Source organism: Carcharhinus amblyrhynchos, chromosome 12 (genome assembly GCF_965287045.1).
Source record: "Carcharhinus amblyrhynchos chromosome 12, sCarAmb.v2.hapA, whole genome shotgun sequence".
Classification (NCBI taxonomy): Eukaryota; Metazoa; Chordata; class Chondrichthyes; order Carcharhiniformes; family Carcharhinidae; genus Carcharhinus; species Carcharhinus amblyrhynchos.
This window is the reverse complement of record NC_137335.1, coordinates 42,127,835-42,147,115: the sequence shown is the minus strand read 5'-3', so window position 1 is coordinate 42,147,115 and position 19,281 is coordinate 42,127,835. Positions and strand designations below refer to the sequence as shown.

General features: G+C 41.5%; 1 protein-coding gene across 10 annotated transcripts in view; it reads left to right on the top strand.

Annotated features, from left to right (window-relative positions):
* Nucleotides 1-19,281, top strand: part of LOC145350939 (echinoderm microtubule-associated protein-like 6) — a 394,618-nt gene that overhangs the window by 188,584 nt on the left and 186,753 nt on the right. For all 10 annotated transcript variants that reach the window (XR_013888268.1, XM_080200440.1, XM_080200441.1 and 7 more), the window contains 4 exons: nt 7,569-7,674; nt 13,659-13,752; nt 13,890-13,990; nt 17,491-17,693. Coding sequence is in view for 9 of the 10 variants with exons in the window: in XM_080200440.1 (XP_080056566.1) it covers nt 7,569-7,674; nt 13,659-13,752; nt 13,890-13,990; nt 17,491-17,693 (504 nt within the window). In the remaining variant the exon portion in view is untranslated. The remainder of the gene's footprint in view (nt 1-7,568; nt 7,675-13,658; nt 13,753-13,889; nt 13,991-17,490; nt 17,694-19,281) is intronic.

Here is a 19,281-nt window from a genome sequence, read left to right as displayed (position 1 = left end):
AAATAGAAAGAAATCAATCTCTGTCTACCCTGGTACACCTCAACATGGCTGGTTGCAGAGCAATATAGACTAGGACCCAGAAACTGAAGCGAACATTGTGTTGCATTATATCCAGCAGGAAGAGAAAGATTTAGTGTAGGGTCTGGCATAGAAAGAGTTAACATTCTCTGATGTAAAGTAAGTCATGACCCAAATCTAGAGGGGAGTCTTGTTTTGGACAGAGATGTGTTAGAGATAAGCATGGGGATAGCTCCTAGCTTATTCTATATACTGTGTATGTGTATATAGTTACAATTATTACTAAAACAATAAATATGTTGTTAAAGCTTTTCATCTTGCACTCATGAGGACAATTCACAAGAATACCCAGTGTAAAGAAAACATCAGTTTATAATTAATATATATTACATTTGTACATATTAGTAGTGATGTTGTATGTTCATGTGCTCATTTGACATTGCGGGTGATATTTTACTATTGCGTTGCGCCTGTTTTCGAGTGTGAAAATTTGATAAAGTCAGGCATGAGGTGTACAATCTGCACCTGTTTTTGCCAGTTCCCACTTCAGCCAGATCAAAAAAATCAGCACAGTTGGGAACCATCCAAAACATGCATGACATCAGTTTAAATAATTTGCATGTATCTTAATCTGATTGGCAAGCTGTATACCCAACTTTACCAGCACGCCTGCCTTTACCACTGTGTTTGCCTAATCTGGATTGGTCTGGAACAGACATGCTGACACTCCATCAGTGGATTCTGGCACTCCATCAGTGAGGGTCAGTGAGAAGGTAAGTGTGTACTGTTGGACAGCTCCATGCTGTTCTCAGGAGATTCTTTCCTGGTGACCATGTTGCATTTAGGGTCAGGAGAGCTCTGCGAGTGTGTGTGGGGCTGTTGCTCAGCGTGGTGTCCGATTTGCAGTATGGACCTGGGTCTCAGCACTGACCTTGGGTCTTTGGGGATGCTGCTGAGTCCTAGTGCACGCAGCACTCTTCCAGATGGGGGATGAGCTGGAAGCCCTTTGAAATGGCAGAGCTACAGCCTCAGGACTTTTCAAGCAGCAGTGTCTGTGCTCAGCACTGCATGAGTTCTGGGTGTGTTTTGATGGAGGTGGGGGGAGGCTGTGTTGCTAGGGGATGGGAAACTCTGTTGCTGGTGGGCCTGTGGGTGGGGAAGGAGGGTCCATGTTGCTGGGGGTCACCTGTGGGGGGAGGTGGCACAGTTTGGGCAGTGTGTGTTGCTGGGCTAGCAGCGTTGCTTAACTTCTCCATCTGTCTCTCCCCTTCTCCAAATTCCCCCCACCTTCAGATTGACTAGATGACTTTTGTGATGCAACCAATTTATATTGCTTTTTTTTGGTTGCTGCTGGAGCTGAAGAGGAGGAGCAGGAGGATGAATTGGGGGCAGAAGAGACCTAGGCCTTACTAATCGGAGTAGAGGGGGACAGCCCACCGGAGTGGGGGGGGGGATGCTAACGAGCTCAAGAGAAGGAGGGAGTGGAGATCCCAACAGTTCCGCACACGAGTGTCATTTGAATAAAAGTGTCATTCGAACATGTGTCGGACACCGTGTGCTACCACCAGCTCCGGCTCTGAAAGGAGACAGTGCAACACCTGTGCCACTTGTTGTAGGACTTGGCACCTTGGGGCAGGGGGAAGGTACCCACTCTCAGTGGCTGTCAAATTGAACTTTTATGCCATTGGCTCCTTCCAGACTCCCCGTGGACATGTATGTGGCATTTCCCAGTCAGCTGTCCACACCGGTCTCAAGGACATCACAGATGCCCTATATGCCCGGGCTGGCCAGTATATCAAATTTGACCTGGATCAGGCCCAGCAGAAGCCTGGGCTGCAGGATTTATGGCCATTGCGGGAATGCCTAATGTGCAGGGGACTATAGACTGCACCCATGTCACCCTCAAGGCTCCATTTCAGAATCCACAATGATTCATCAATAGAAAGGGGTTCCACTCGCTAAATGTGCAGTTGGTTTGTGACCACAAGATGAACATCATGCATGTCTGCGCCAGAAACCCTACAGTGTGCATGACAGCTTTATTCTGAGGAGCTCAGACATACTGGAGGCCTTTGAGGAGGAGCTCAGGTTGCAGGGATGGCTTGTAAGGGACATGGGGTACCCACTTTGGACTTGGCTGATGATACCTGTGCACAGGCCTAAGACTGAGGCAGAGACCTGATATAATGAAGCTCACATTGCTATGTAACTGTAGTGGAGAGGTGTATAAGGTTCCTGAAAATGCAGTTCAGGTATCTGGACCGCTCTGGCAGGGTCCTACATTACATCCCCTTGATTTCTTCCCACATTGTGTTGGTGTGCTGTGCACTTCACAACCTGGCGCAGCAGAGAAGGAGGACAACGTGGAAGTTGACCAGCTGGGTGTCGCTAGGGAGGAGACTGCCCTTCAGGAGGAGGAAGAGGAGGAGGACAACACCGAACAACGTCATTCAGGTGCTGGAGGGCTGGCAGCAAAGATCAGGCATGCGAGGGTGGCAAGGGAGACCCTGGTCACTTTGCTTACTAGACGGCCTTGCTGCCTCTGGATCTGCTCCTGCAACACAGGATACAAGTTAAGTGCAAAGGAGATAGGGGAATCTGGGATGCCAGAAAGTTGCTTGACATTTCTCCATTGAACATAAAACAAAGCATAAAGAAAGTTACTTAACAGGAACAGGCCCTTTGGCCCTTCAAGCCTGCAGTGACCATGCTGCCCATCTGAATTGTAACCCACTACCCTTCCAGGTATCATATGCCTCTATTCCCATCCATTCGTGTATTTGTCAAGACGCCCCTTAAAAGTTATTATCATATCTGCATCCACAACCTCCCCTGGCGGCAAGTTTCAAGCACCCATCACCCTCTGTGTAAATAAACATGCCTCGTACATTTCCTTTTAACCTTGCCTCTTGCACCTTAAACCTATGTCCCCTAGTAATTGACTCAAATTGAGTGGAGGATTGACAGGTGCTCACTTCGCGACTTCAGCCTGATCTTACTGTCACTGACAGCTCGGATGGCCTCCTCTTTGGACAGCTCCAGCGCTCACTCCTGAAAGGAAATAAGGACTTGGAAGTCAGGGTCATCACCTCATCTTCACCCCTCGCAAGTGTTATGGGCATTAGAACCATAGAATATTACAGCACAGAAACGGGCCATTTGGCTGTGCCAAACCATTTTTCTGCCAAGTCCCACTGACCTGCACCTGGACCAAATCCCTGCGCACCCCTCTCATCCATGTACTTGTCAAGTTTTTGTTAAATGTTAAAAGTGAGCCCACATTCACCACTTCATCTGGCAGCTCATTCCACATTCCCACCATTCCCTGTGAAGGAAGAAGCCCCCCTCCCCAATATTCCCTTTAAACTTTTCCCCCTTCACCCTTAACCCATGTCCTCTAGTTTTTTTTCTCCCCTAGCCGCAGTGGAAAAAGCCTGCTTGCATTCTCTCTATCTATACCCATCAAAATTTTATACATCTCTATCAAATCTCCCCTCATCCTTCTACGCTCCAGGGAATAAAGTCTTAACCTATTCAACCATTCTCTGTAACTCAGTTTCTCAAGTCCGAGCAACATCCTTGCAAACTTCTCTGCACTCTTTCAACCTTATCAATTTCCTTCCTGTAATTAGGTGACCAAAACTGCACACAATACTCTAAATTCGGCCTCACCAATGTCTCATACAACCTCACCATAACATCCCAACTTTTATACTCAAAACATTCTTCTCTTGCAGGGACAGAAGGAACCATGAAAGGAATGGAGGCGTGACTTTTGCAAAGTATCACTGGATGGCCCTCAGAGGGCAAGCACTCTTGGCCAGGTGTGGGGGGTGCAGGATGGAGGAAGGAGGTGCTTGGAGATCAGGAGCTGGAAGCATGCAGGGTGTTGGGGGTGAGGAGGTGATTTGGGGGAAAATGCTAGATGGGGCTAAGCATTCACCCTTGCTGCCCAGAAGAAGTCATTGACCTTTTTATGACACCACAGCTCTGTTCTGGGGGCCAGTGCCATGGCACTAACCGAGGCGACAACAGCCTCTCAGGCCGCTTTGCTGTCACCTCCCCTGGGTCTGCGTTCTGCTAAGGGGAAGAGGGTGCCCCGCATTGTCTCTGCAACATCCAGCAACCTGCTAAGATCACCCTCAGTGAATCTGGGCACTGACTTCCTTGCCATTTTTCCTGCATTGCATGCCTGCCTGCCCATCCTTGGGGTTTTTAAATGGAGCTGCCCCTTGTTAGGGCAGATCAGCTGCAGGCAGTTTGGGAGAGCATTCCAGCAAGTTAAATGCAGTTTGCTTGTTAGCATTGAGGGGAAGGCAAAACCTGCAGACGTGCTGATTTGATGGTAGTGGGGGTAGTGTAGGGAGAATCTGTTCCTGTATGATGATTAGAGGCAGGGGAGAGAGAGAGAGGTGTTATACTGCCATCGGAGTCAGGGGGAGATGGGGGCCATGTGCATGTGGGTTTGGGGGGGGGTGGGGTAGTGGGGCAGCTACTACTCTGTCTGCAATAAGTGGGGGAGGGGGGGCACAATCTGTCTGGGAGGAATAAGGAGGTCAGTAATGTTGGGGGAGGTCCAATGTCCATTGGGGCCAGGAGGAGGCACTATCTGGCCCAGGAGGGATCTGACAGCGGAGTGTGCGCAGTTTGACGCTCCAACTGGAGCTGCAGGTTTTCCAGCCCTGCCCACAGATTTTTGCAGCGAGAATTGGACTCGCTCAAAATTTTGCAGGCGGTGTGTGCATGGGGCGGCAGCTAAAAATACACCCAAAAGGCAGGTCTGAAACTCTCCCAGTTTCAAGTCCGCCCAGCATTTAGACAAAAAATGGTGAAATTCCACCTGCTAGCCTATTCACCATGTACCGCTTAAGGAAGCCACAGACGTTTGCTCTGCAGTACTATTATCTAGACCCACCGTCATTTTGTGAATCAGGATTCATTGAACTTCTGAACTTTGCAGTTGAGTTCAATTTTAACAATACTATGTATATCCAAATAGTGTTGCCATGGGATCCTTTTTCGACAGAGCTCTCTCAAGCACTTTTGCTGGGTTCCATGAGAATTGCGTCTTCAATGGAATGGCATCCAACCTCTTACTCCTTGCATGCTTTTGATATGTAGATGATGAGTTTGTTATATTTGAATCTGCAGCTGTGTCTAAGAATTTCCTTACTACATCTTTAATGGACTCTATCCTACACTCAAATTCACCTTTGAAATGGAACAGCCAAATGAGCTTCCTATCCTTGATGTGCTAGTTGAGAATCTAGTGGGTTCTTTATTACTGTCTGTTGCATTTGTACCTTCAATGGTAAATATATGCATTTGGATTCTTACAGTTCCACAATCTATAAGGTCAACCTTATTGGCAATGATGTAAATAGGTCCCCAAGCCATTTGCTCACTGTATAAGCTTGATGCGTAAATAGAATGCATCAGAATTATCCTGTGAGATAATGGCTAACCTGATGAGACCGTTACTCACTGTATGTCGCTATGATAGACCATACATCCCAAAAAGAACATATGCACACATTGCGTCTGTTTCAATTAAACAAAACAGGTGGGAGCCATTCACTGGTTCACTTTGCAGGGCAGTTCTGTGACTTGCCAATCGTTTCAATGTCTATTGCTTATTTCAAGATAAGAGAGCGTGGTGTCTAACACTTTTAATTATCATTGAGCTCAGTAACCCAAATGTTTAATTGATGTCTAGGTGTCTAGTAGAATATTTATCTGCCTGTGCTTTGTACAAGTTAATAAAAATATAGTAAAAAAAAGGTACAGAGTAGTGCAGTCTTACAGAAATTCAAGGTACAGAAGTTACATAAATTCATATAAAAGCTTAAGTTTAACACACCAATCATATAGATGATTGGTATGTTAAACTTAAGGTAACAAGATATAGATACAAGATATTGCCTAATACTTTACAAATTCATAAAGAATACAAGTCACAAAAACTATATAAAGAGCTCTGAAAACAGATGACAGAACTCAATTCTAAGGTAACGAAGCCAAAGATGGTTACATATCTACAACAGTGCCAGTCAGCTAAGCTAGTTCTGACTAATTTTATAGAATCTTGCAGTTGTTTTGCTTTGCACAACTTTAACAGGGGCCTAGTCATGTGACGTAGTGTCCTGTATTGATTATAATTCAACAAAATATCATGTTGAGTTAATTGATTAATGCATTTTGATTACTTGATTGTCACCATAACCAAAAAACAATCAAATTATAAAGCATAATCTTTTCTACAGCCTCCAGCAATTAGAGTCCATTTATCAACCAATCAGTACTCTCTTTTGATAAGTATAAATTGTTGTTCCCTTTATATTTGGTATTCTTACGAATTGTCCTGATGAGCACAAGGTATAGAGTTTTAACAACGTACCTTTTTTCAGCAATGCTCAAATACTGTACTACCAAACTACAAGTAATTACTAGTAGTTAATAAACATTTACTGTTAAACTATTGTTATGCACAGGTAGGGTTCAATTTAAACAGCCCTAATTTTTCCTCTTGCCACCCATCTGTAAACAAAATGGTGTTTGAATTTTGATTTCCCCCTTTATAAGCAGTGGCATATTTCCCAATCTCTCAATTTTGGTGTGATCCAATTTCTATTAATAACCCCACAGAAAACTCAAGGTAGGGTGAACTCAGAATTAGTTTATTTGCAAACACTTAAAATGCAGGAGGAGATGTCACTGCAAAGTCCCCTGTGCATTCATACAACAAAGGAGGGATAGAGAAAGAAAGATTTACAGGGCAAAGACCAAAAGACCACAGAGCAAAGAATTATTGTTTCATGTGGGTCCAAAGTCCAAAATCAAATATCCAATGTTGAATTCATTTGCAGAGATCAGTAGGCTGAATTGATGTTGGATAATTCACTTTTCTGGTAAAGTTGGCTACTATGATGAAATAAGCATGCAGAGATGAATTAGTTGCATAGGCAGTGATGTAGAAGTACCAGTAGGAACTGTGTAGATGAGGGTCAGGCATTCAAATCTGGAAAGAGCCTTTGTTCTGTGCTACTGCTTGGCATTTGGAAGATAGCAGACTGAGCTTTACAGTTTCACAAAGCAATATTACAGCTTCCAGGAAGCCATGTTCCATGACTCCCATCTCTCCACAATGGCTTTGACAAAGGATGTATATTCCTTTGTCTAGATTCTTGATACTGTTAATATCCTGAACATTAAGAATTACAAGGGAAAATATAAAGGAAGGTTACCATTCTAGAAGACGAACAGACTCCAGTGACCACTCTTGGCTTATAATTTCCTTTGAATTTGCTTTCTGCAGTCCACAGTGTCTGTTAACACAAGGTTAGTGTTTATTCAGAGATAACAAAGAGCAAATTTCTTCGATGCTGCTAGGTTAGCTCTTTTGGTTTGAAGGTCATAGCCAGAGATGGCTTCAGTCATTTTTGAAAAGGTCATTGTCCAATTTAAAAATTTTAGGAAGTAATTCAAGTTCAATATATAGTATTGTAAGCATGTGCTTATTAAGTGTTAACAGTAACAATTTTTTTTATTAGGTTGGGCGGGATCCATCAATTCATGTTTGGGATACTCAAACACTTAAATGTTTGTCACTACTTAAAGGACAGCACCAGAGAGGAGTATGTGCCCTTGACTTTTCATGTAAGTTACTTCTTAAACATGGGTTGCAAAGTCAACTAATGCTTAAAAAATAGATTTTTCAATCCCACATCTGATTTTGCAATTTTGTAGTATCTAATTGAATGCTTGTAGAATATACTCACTGGAAAAAGAAGTGTTCCTGTTACCATCTTCCTGATAAAATGTACATCTCAATTGGAATTAATAATGTTTAACCTGTGTCTTGAATTGGTCAAATTGAGGTACAAACAGGGAAATAAGTCAGCATTAACAACTTATCCATAGATGGGCAAGGGCAACGGTTGAACTACTAGTGCCATTAAGAACTGGACATCTGTCTCCTGACCCAACTGAATCCCAAAGATCAAGATTACTTTCTTAGAGTTAAAACGTATAGGTCAAAGCTATAATCCTGACTGTGACCAAAAGTTTTGCTTTGCTTCACTGAACTATAGATAACAGTCACTGTACTTCAAAAGTAACCTTTTGGTGGTAGAGAATTAGGGTTAGAGAATGTCCTGAAAATATAAAAGGCAAAATATAAGTTCTTTCTTTCATAGGATCATAGAATAGTGTAGCCCAGAAGGAGGGCCTTTGCCTGTGCAAATCCTGGGCTTGTCAGTGACATATTCCAAGGAATAAATTAATTACTGAGTTATGCAGACATAACAGTTCCATGATAAATACTGGATTTTATTTCCATGGAAATCAGAACTGGATCTTATTTCTATACACAACTGAAACAACAATTCCCAAATCCCAGTCAGTTGAGGGTGAGCCTGTCAAACAGGTACTCTGTGAAGAGTAATTCCATTACCCTGTTACCATGGACATCAGTCTCATTACCCTGTTCTTTATTCATATTCCTTGCAAATTCACTCAGTATGTATCTCATTGCCTTGTGAGTGCTACATTTGATTCTGTATCCATGACTCTATAATGGGTTTCAAAATATAATCACTTGTGCATTAAAACATTTATTCTCATGTCGCCTCTAATTTTTTTTCACCTGTCACCTTCAATTGGAGCCTTCAGGTTAGTGACTCTTCAATCATGAGAAACAAGCTAACATCCTCATATATGGTACTTCATTAAATGCCTTTTTAAAAGTTCATGTTATGATCTCCATAGAGACCAATAACTTTTGAATTCTCAGTGACAATGTAAAAAAATCACACAAGTTTAAATTATAAGACCTTTACTGTAACAAACTAAAATCAAAATTGACTGGACATTACCTAGTGGGAAATAAATAAAAGCAAAATACTGCTGATGCTGGAAGTTTGAAACAAAAACAGACAATGCCCACATGTCTGTCCTTGGACTGCTATAATGTTCTAGTGAAGATCAATGCAAACTGGAGAAGCAGCACCTCATCTTCTGATTAGGCACATTACAGCTCTCAGAACTCTGCATTGAGTTCAACAACTTCAGACTGTGACCACTCTCCTCCATCTTGGTCACTTTTTGAAATAAAGAAAATTGTCTCAAATGTCCCCCCACACCCACCTCCACACTGGGTCATCTGTTATTTGTTCTTAAGTTTTGCTTTTATTGGGCACTGACCTTTTTCTCCTATTATCACTTTCTGCTATCTTACCTTTATGCCACTTTCAGCATCTTCCATGGTCCTTCACACTGCCATTAACACTATCTGTCTTGTGCTCTACACATCTTTGTTGCAATCTCTCCTAGCCATAACTTATCACTTCTCCACCCCCATACTGTATATAATTCATCACATTTCTTCCTCTCTTTAGCTCTGAAGAAGTCACATGGACTTGAAACATTAATGCTATTTCTGTCTCCACAAATGCTGTCAGACCTGCTGAGTTTCTCTAGTGGTTTCTGTTTTTATCACTTAGTAGGCAATTAGTACTGTAAACTATAGAAAAGATAATCTTTACTAATTCATTAATGTGACCAATAACTTCACACCAACATAATCATTACAGGATTTACAGTCTTTATAGGATATTGTCCACGGCCATGTCCAGTTTCTAATGGATCCATGACTCACTGCTTTGCTGAGTTGCAACGTTAAGTGACCAAGATGCTCCCTTCACTTTCCAAACCAATTATCAGTAGTAACAGCAACAAAAGTGATTTCTCCTCTCAGCTTTGCCTGGACAAATATTCCAGAGTCTTTAAATCACATCTCTTTGACTAAAGATCATCCACCCTCCCGCATTCTCCTTGGTAGCTCGCCAAGGACTCGCCACTTTCTCCACTCTGTTGATCAGAGTGGGATGTTTGTCTCTGTGAGATCTCTTTCTCTCTCCTGTTGTTTTCTGTCCAAAACATTAGAGGTGGGGGCCTAAATTTTCACTGAGTCAGGAGCTTAGGAGTTCCTTAAGATGCAAGGTGGATCCCGATTCTGAGATTCCTAACCCCATTCTTGGGCTGTGAGATTTTTCATGAGCATCTTTTAAAGATGCAGGTTGGTTTGTGTCACAAGCCCAACCTAGCTGGCAAGCCCTACGTCTCTGCACTTCTATGGGGTCAGGCCAGGTTTTAAAGAATTGTGGTGCAGGATACCTCAGAGGTGTTGTGAACCATATTCTGCATGAGGGAACCTTTTTAGAAAGGTGAGTTCACAAGGTCCATCTCATGCTCCTTGTGCCAAGCTATTCTTATCCACCACCTCACAGCTCATGCCAAATGCCGAGTTATGCCCACACTCCAGTGGCCCCTCACACACCCCTATGCCAAGCCACGCCCCTCCACCCATCTCCTTGCCAAGGTATTCCTTTCCACCCAGCTGTCAATGTCCTTCATGCCACGCTATTTCCTCCAGTCACCCCCCACCCTACTCCTTGTCCATGGCCTCTCATATCCATAATGCATACTGAGGCTTGGCTGAGAGCTCAGACATCCAGTACTCTGATAAAATATATGAGCCCCAGGAAATCATTCCTGGATTGACAGCTCTGGCTTTCTGATCTCTGTTGTCAATTTGACGATGTTTATTTACAACATAGTTAAGAGGTTTCAAGTGTTCTGCTATTGACTTTAAATAGTCTGGATAATTGACACTTTTATTGTGCTGGAGCAAAAGGACCTTTTTCAACAAAATATGGAATTAATTGCTTTTTTTTTTAAACAGCTTTTATTATACATCTTATAGTCATTTTTGGTTAATTGGTTCTGTGCAGTGTGTAGCAGGTGAATGGGCATAGAAGTGCCATAGGTTGGCATAAGGATCATGGGAGTGTTAGGTGCCATTGCTTGGCACTGAAGCTATGAGGGGGCCAAAGGGGCATAGCCTGCCATGAGGTGGCATGGATCAGGTATGGGCAGGAGGTCTTTTCTGTTTTAATTTTAACTGAGACAAAATCCCACAGCACCAAGGTGGTCTTTTAACAACCTGCCTCTGCACCTGACAGTCTTGGTGGCTACCTCTTTCCCATGTTGACTGGCCTGGCTGCAGCCCACACCCACCCTGGCAATGAAGATCCCACCTTTGTGGGCACATTTCCCAGAGGCAGATGGGCCATGCTGGGAATTTCTCCTGACTCCTGCTATCCATTTCGGTAATGAAAATCTAGGCTAGAAAATTAGTGTCCAGATAACTGAGCTGCTCCTGCTTTGTTTGAGGTATAAACATTTTTCACCTTATTCAGTAAGTCTCAACCTGGGTTCCCATTCTTCAAGACAACCAAACTGCAGATTGTTAAAAGCAAAATACTGTGGATGCTGGAATCTGAAGCAAAAACAGAAAATGCTGGACAATTTCCACAGGTTTGGCTGTATATGTGGAGAGAGAATGTAAGAACATAAGAAATAGCAGCAGGAGTAGGCCATCTAGCCCTTCGAGCCTGCCCCGCCATTCAATAAGATCATGGCTGATCTGTCATGGCTCAGTTCTACATTCCCGCCCTCTCCCCATAACCCTTAATCCCCTCGCTTATCAAAAACCCATCAACACGCGTCTTAAAAATATTTAGCGAGGCAGCCTCCACCGCTTCAACGGGCAGAGAATTCCAGAGATTCACCACCCTTTGAGTGAAGAAGTTCCTCCTCAACTCCGTTCTAAACCGCCCCCCCTTTATCTTGAGGCTGTGCCCCCTAGTCCTACTGTCCTTTCTGAGCGGGAAGAGTCTCTCCACCTCTATCCTATCCATCCCATTCATCATCTTATACGTCTCAATGAGATCTCCCCTCATTCTTCTAAACTCTAACGAGTACAAGCCTAGTTTATTCAGCCTCTCCTCATAGCTCAACCCCCTCAACTCCGGCATCAGCCTAGTAAACTTCCTCTGCACTCCCTCCAAGGCCAAAACATCCTTGCGTAAGTGCGGCGACCAAAACTGCACACAGTACTCCAGCTGCGGCCTCACCAGTGCCCTATACAGCTGCAGCAAGACCTCCCTACTTTTATATTCAATCCCCCTCGCTATGAAGGCCAGCATCCCATTAGCCTTCCTGACCACCTGCTGCACCTGCAGGCTGGGTTTTTGCGACTTATGCACAAGGACCCCGAGGTCCCTCCACCGTCGCCTGCTGCAGTTTTTTGCCACGTAAGTAATAGTCCTTCCTACCATTCTTCCTACCAAAGTGGACCACCTCACACTTGCCAACATTAAATTCCATTTGCCAGTTCCTGGCCCATTCGCCCAGCCTATCTAGATCCTTCTGTAGACTCTCTACACCCTCCGCGCAATTTGCTGTTCCACCAATCTTGGTGTCATCAGCAAATTTCGACACCATACACTCGGTTCCCTCCTCCAGATCATCTATATAAATGGTAAATAGCTGAGGCCCCAGCACCGACCCCTGGGGCACTCCACTAGTCACCAACCGCCAATCCGAATAGCACCCATTAACCCCCACTCTCTGCCTCCTATTTGACAGCCAATCCTCTATCCATGCTAACACCCTACCCCCAACTCCATGCCCCCTTACCTTCTGCAATAACCTCTTGTGAGGTACCTTGTCAAATGCCGTCTGAAAATCCAGAAAGACCACATCCACCGGCTCTCCTCTATCCACCGCCCTAGACACATCCTCATAGAACTCCAATAAATTCGTCAGACACGACTTCCCCTTAACGAAACCGTGCTGCGTCTGCTCTATCAAGCAATTCCCCTCAAGATGCCTCGCTATTTCCTCCTTGATGACGGATTCTAACATTTTACCTACAACATTTTACCTACAACGGTAGCCACCGTTTAGAGTCTGGATGACCCAGCTCTGATGAAAAGTCATCCAGACTTGAATCATTGGCTCTATTCTCTCTCCTGTCTGGATTTGAGTCTGGATGACTCTTCATCAGAGCTGGGTCATCCAGGTTCTAAAGGGTGGCTACATTCTCTCTCCATAGATATTGTCAAACCTACTGAGATTTTCCAGCATTTTCTGGCACACGAACTTGTTATCAGGCAGAATTCAAAGAACATCACATAACCCTCTTATTCCTCCATTTACCTTGACATGAACAGTGAGTTCAGAACGTAATCATCTTATAAAACCTTACATTCATAAAAAAAAGTACATAATACCAACTACACAGTCCTCATCTACACTCTCTGCTACTTCAGTCAAGTTAGTTTCTCTTCTAAATTTGCCAAGAAGCCATGACATATCAAAATACTATGTCCTGCATTGAGAAATCATAAAGCATAATAGCTTAATATAAAATTTGTATGTGAATGTACATTCTGAAAAGTAAAATAATTTTACTTCAAAATTATAATTCTGTAACGTCAGTGAGGCAACTGATTTCCAGCTCACCTTTTTTTGAATGTTATTCGTGATTTAGACAGATTAGAAAATGGTTATTTGTATTATATATATCTGGTACCCTTAGAAGAAACTTAGCATTGTGTAGGATCCAAGCACATCAGCTGTATATTTCTGGTGCTTATATTTAGTATTCTACAAATCATAACACAGACTACATGAATTTAAATGAGAAAGCAAACTTACGCTTGTTCTGGTAAGCAGGTGTGCTGTTCTAATAAGCAAAACAGTTCATTTCATTGATATTTCTATATGTTTTGCAGCTGATGGAAAATATCTGGCGTCCATTGGTTTAGACGACAATCACACAATAGTAGTGTGGGACTGGAAAAGGGGAGAAAGACAAGCTACATCAAGGTTAGCACATTATATGCTGCTTTGTCTTGTTTATAATAATTCACTGTAGTGCTTAAAAATTAGGTGATTAACAGTTTATTAATACTCCTTTTGTTGAAAAAGTTCTGTTAAAAATAATTACATTAATTTTTCCTTAGAGGACATAAGGACAAGATATTTGTAGTGAAATGCAATCCACACCATGTGGACAAACTTGTTACTGTTGGGATAAAGCATATAAAGTTCTGGCAACATGCAGGTACCTTTCCATTTATCTAGTTTGTTCGCCAATTTCGTTTTGCTAAATCTAATAGAAAAAGATTTACATTTACACCTTAAACTTTTTCATATAGAATGACAAGTTGCCTTTTATTTAGATTTATAATGCACTGTTAAACCAGCCAAAAAAGACTATGGATGATAACAGACATGGTGCATATCACCAGCTTGCAAAATACATTGCTGTTTCTGTTAAACAGTTTATAAGGAAGATTTACACAAATTTTAACAGATTTAAGAGGTTTTTTTTGCTGACATAATTCAGAAAAATAACTCAAATCAATCACTGGATGTTCTTCACGCAAGAATTTAAAAAGCGCAATCAAATCAGACTTGTTGTTGTTACAATGTTGTTACAAGTTGAGTCGGATACTTCAAGGTGTCTTATGAAGCTCGCCTGACCTGTAACATTTTATGTTGAATTTAGAGAGGATAAGCATGAGGGGTTTCACTTCAGGTGTGATTCAACTGACCCACAAGGAGCTTTTATCAAAAACAAAGTTTAATTAAGAATGTTGTTGACATGTATAGTAAGATAATTACAAGAACTTTTAACAATTACAAACAAGAAAAACAACCATGATAATGTATAATTCTTAAGGAATATTTCTAATGCGTTATAATCAAAGCCAACATTCAATACACAAAACCCTTCAAATAAGCACTATACAGCATAGGTTAATGCCCACTTGTTATAAGAATCCAGCCTCCTGGGTTGAATGCTGAAAATCCCTTGTGAAGAAACTCAGAAAAGATTGCAGTTGAATCTATTTTCCAAAACACAGCTTCTTTAAGGCATTAAGTCAATAAGCCTCTCCTTCAGCTAACTGATAATATTTTCAGAACCAAACAAAGACAAGTACAGAGAGAAAGAGAGAGACTGCTTCTTAGCTTGCTGCTAAACTGCTTCAAACACACTCCTCAAAATGAAACTGAAAGCCCAAAGGAAAAAAACCCCTATCATTTGAGTGCCACAAACGAAACTGAGTGCCCTGTCACCTGACTGCTACAGCTTAGCTCCACACCCCAGTGTCATTGATGAAGCTGTAAGCTGCATGATTTTTTTTAAAGCTTTCTTAAAGGTATACTCACATGACAATGTGAGGAGAAATTTTGACTCCATGGCTGTTAGGAAATGATCAGGTGACAGAAAGGTTGGATTATTAGGTATATGAAACTAGACTCCAACCTGCTGCAAATATATTTGTCCATTTTAATGAAAGTGCATTCTGAGGTTTCTGAATAATCTACTTTACAGAGCAAGATCAATGAATATAATAGTACTTAAATGTGGCACTGCTCCTCAGATTTTTTGGAAGGCAATTAAATTTTACTGCTATGAGTTGGGTTTTTCACAGCTTAGGAAACCCAGCAGTGGAGAGGAGGTGGGAAGTGCACTGTGAAGAAGGTAAGTGCTTTTCCAGAACAGCTGTGGGTCAGTAGGAGCAGAAGTGCTTTCCCAAGCAAACCTTCTGAGTATTCTTTCTGGCTCCATGATCTCTCTCTCCCAATGAACTCTCTCCTCGCCCCCACACCACACCCAGTTTTTTCTGATTTCCAGACTACCCTCCAACACAATGGATCCACCATAGGCTTTCCCATCCAAAAAGCAGCCATCCTCTTAATCTGCTGAATGGGATTCAGGAGGCATTCCTCTCAAAAGCTGAATGTTTTACCTTTTCACTTTCAGACCCATTATACTGTGCAGGTGAGCAACAATAACATCTTGCTACTTTTCCGACATTCAAATGATCTCTTTATCCCTATGCTCAGTTGGTGCCTCAGTCAGAGGACCTTTTTTCTCTGCAGTTTTTCTGGCTGGTGGAATCCACAGGTGTAACCACCTCTTTCTACATCCCCCTCCAGAGCACCTGCTCATTAAGTTTGAGATCATCTGATCAATCACCTCTATCACTTCCTTCCCTCGCCCTATCTCATCAGGTCAAACTTCCTCTAAAGTTACCCCATTCCTTAGCCCTCAACCCTCATTGTTCTCTAGTTTCTCTCTCATCTCTCCTGAGAGCCTCTTTGGGCTTGTACATGAGACTCAATTCCTGCTCCTCTAATCTGCTGACCACCAGCTTCCCTTCCTGGTCCCCTATTAACTGATATTGTTAATAGTTATGTCTTCAGGTATTATCTTCTTCAAATCTGCAGTCACCTTATTCGATATGACAAAAGTAAAAAGAGCAGGAGTTTCTGGTCATGCTCGCCCAAAAACCAGAAAATCCTGCCCGAGGTCAGCGGACCTTTGCATGGTCTGCTCCCCCCATCTGCTACGATTCCCATGGCAGGCAGGACAGGAAAAATCCCACCTTCATGTCTTTCTCAAATTGTCTGCAGCCTTCAAAATGACCTTGCCATCCAGCTCCAATGCTTCATTGTCCAGTTGGGTGGGACTGCACTTGTTTCCATTCTTACTGGTGTAATTGTAGTCAGAGAATTACTTAGAATCATTGAATAGATTCAAAGCTGAGCTAGACAGATTTTAGATTGACAAAGGAGTCAAGTGTTATGGGGACAGAAAGGAAAATGGAGTTAAGGCCATAATCAGATCAGCCATGACCTTATTGAATTGTGGAGCAGGCTGAAGGGATTGAATGGCCATATTCCTACTTTCTTATGTATCTCATCATTACCTTTCTGAATTCCTCTACTGTCACTAAATTAATCAGGCAGCTTATCTAATATCCAGTCCTGGATGAGCAAAATATTCCTCTAATTTGGGAATACCAAAATCCCTCCTACAAACTCCATTTCTTAGCCACCAAACAAGCTGCAGCTGCATGTGTCTTCTTAAAAGTGACAATGCTTCAAAAGTAATTCATTGCATCTAAAGGATGACCTGAGAATGTGAAAGGCACTGTATAAATGCAAGCTCTTTAATTTTATAAGAAGATAGTTCAACTAAGAATGCTATATAAACGTAACAGCTGCAATAAACATCAAGTACATTCCAAGCTACTCCAATATGTCTGAACGAGCACTAGAATCTAAATCAAGTACACAAATTGATAATTCTTATATTATTTTAAATAAGATATATTTCAGATGTAGGATTGAGACCCTCTTGAATCCATTCTAACCTTTGAAATATAAAGCAACATGCATTATTTTTGGCTCCACAAGCACATTATTCTGGACCAGATGTTTATTTAACGGCCTTTACTTTGGATTGGAATATCACATTATAACAACTGAAGTTACACTTCTGGAGATTTAAGCAAGGAAACACTTGCTCTAGAAAATATTTAATCACAAGTTCACCTCACTGGTATGTATGCATCTTAAGCTTTAACCAAATTAGACTTTATAATTTCAGTAATTACGAACATTGCAAACTTAAATAGGTACATAAAAAGAAACGATCAACAGGAACTAGCGTAACAGATTATAATAGTCCTAGACTTGGTTTCTGTTTAAAACCTTGTTTTACCAGTTATTGAGTAGAATATTACTAACAGTTTTCTGATATTTAAGGTGGTGGCCTTACCTCAAAGCGAGGAATATTTGGTAACATGGGGAAACTGGAGACAATGATGTGTGTATCATATGGCCAGATGGAAGACATGATGTTCTCTGGAGCTGCAAATGGAGATGTTTACATCTGGAAGAAAAATCTTCTCCTCAAGACGGTTAAAGCCCATGATGGGCCTATTTTTGCTATGCATGCCTTAGATAAGGTGCTTTGAATTTTGTGTCACAATTAATAATGCTAATTTTGAAGTATATGTTATATCTGGTCTATGTTGAGGGTTAGTTTCACTTGCAGGATTGGAAAACAGGTGTTAATGAATCAGTTCCCATTGAAATCTGTAGAAAGGAGAATTGGGTGATCCAAAACATCCCATTTGTTGCCAAAAGTGAAAATTGGTCCCAATGTGTGCACTGTGCAGTTTTTAAATCAAAACTTGAGTAAACAAGTTGGCACCCATTTAATTTCCAATCCTTGGTGTTGCTTTATCATGTTCAAATTAGCCACATCAGTAACTTTACATAAAATAAATGGAATATTTGGAGTTAATTGATTTCAATATTCAGTACAGTGAAAACTCAGGGTGTTGTTGATTAAAGAGCACTTTGCATTCGATATGATGTTCACTTTGGATAATGTTTAATTTCAGTTTAGCACAAGCTGTCAGGTAACAAATATTAGCCAATATGAACCAACTGACTTAAACTTAAACTGGCAGTATAATTTATTGAGAAAATGAATAAAAGAGAACTTGGAACATGTGGATTTTAGAGTAACTATCAAATTGAAGGAAGTAATAAAAAGAGAAAGTACTGATAATACTCTGGTATTTTCCATCTAAACCAAAGAAGGTCCTGATGCAAGATGTCAGCTTGCCTGCTCTCTCCACTGAGATTGATTAATTAGTGTTGTTTTAGCTTCTTCTGTACTGGTTCAAATATTCAGTAGCAGCACCATTTTGAATTTTATAGATTTTACATTAGTTATTCAACTTGATGAAGCAAAAAATAACAAATAGTTACAACATCTGCTGCTACAGACTATTACACATGCCTTTTTTTCCCTTTTGTAATCTGCAACAAAAGCTATCTGGTCTTAGAATCAATGTCTGAAGACTTTGGACAGTATTTTCAGTTTGAACAAGTAAGGATCAGAAACACTTTGGGGAAAATGACTGGAAACAAACAAAAGAGGGTGGGGGAATTGACTGTTGTATTTATATCAAGGAATGTTCGATCAAAATCTCACATGCCAGTTTCACATACAGAATTTATGATCTTTTCTTTAAGTTGAGCCTTCTAGATCCAGCATATCCATCTGAAATTGGCAGATGCTTATTTAACCCATTTTTTATTTAAGATCCTCTTCTTGTTTTAGGATGAAAATGTTCTTTTGTACAGTTCTGGGTTCCTATTTACTCATTTTCTAGATGAGTATGGGAATGAATTTTAGAGGGTGATACTTCAGGTAATAATTAAAGCGATCATCAACTGTTCTCAGATAAATTACTTTTTTTTAGATTGCTGTTTTGACTTCAGCATTGAGAGTCTTGGATACAGGGACTGAATGTTCATTTGTAAAAATAATTTGATGAGTTAAGCAGTGGGCTTTTGTCCAGGTGCTTCTAGAAAATTTCTGATTAATTTCAGTGGATTTGGTGCTTGCATTGTCAGTGTGGCTGAAAGTAGAGGAGGGAGAGTAGATCAGAGCCCAGGGAGCTACATCACAGAGAGAAGAAGCAAATGAATGGCAGCTTACAGGATGGCTAATCTCACAGGAGAATGAAGAATGAAAAT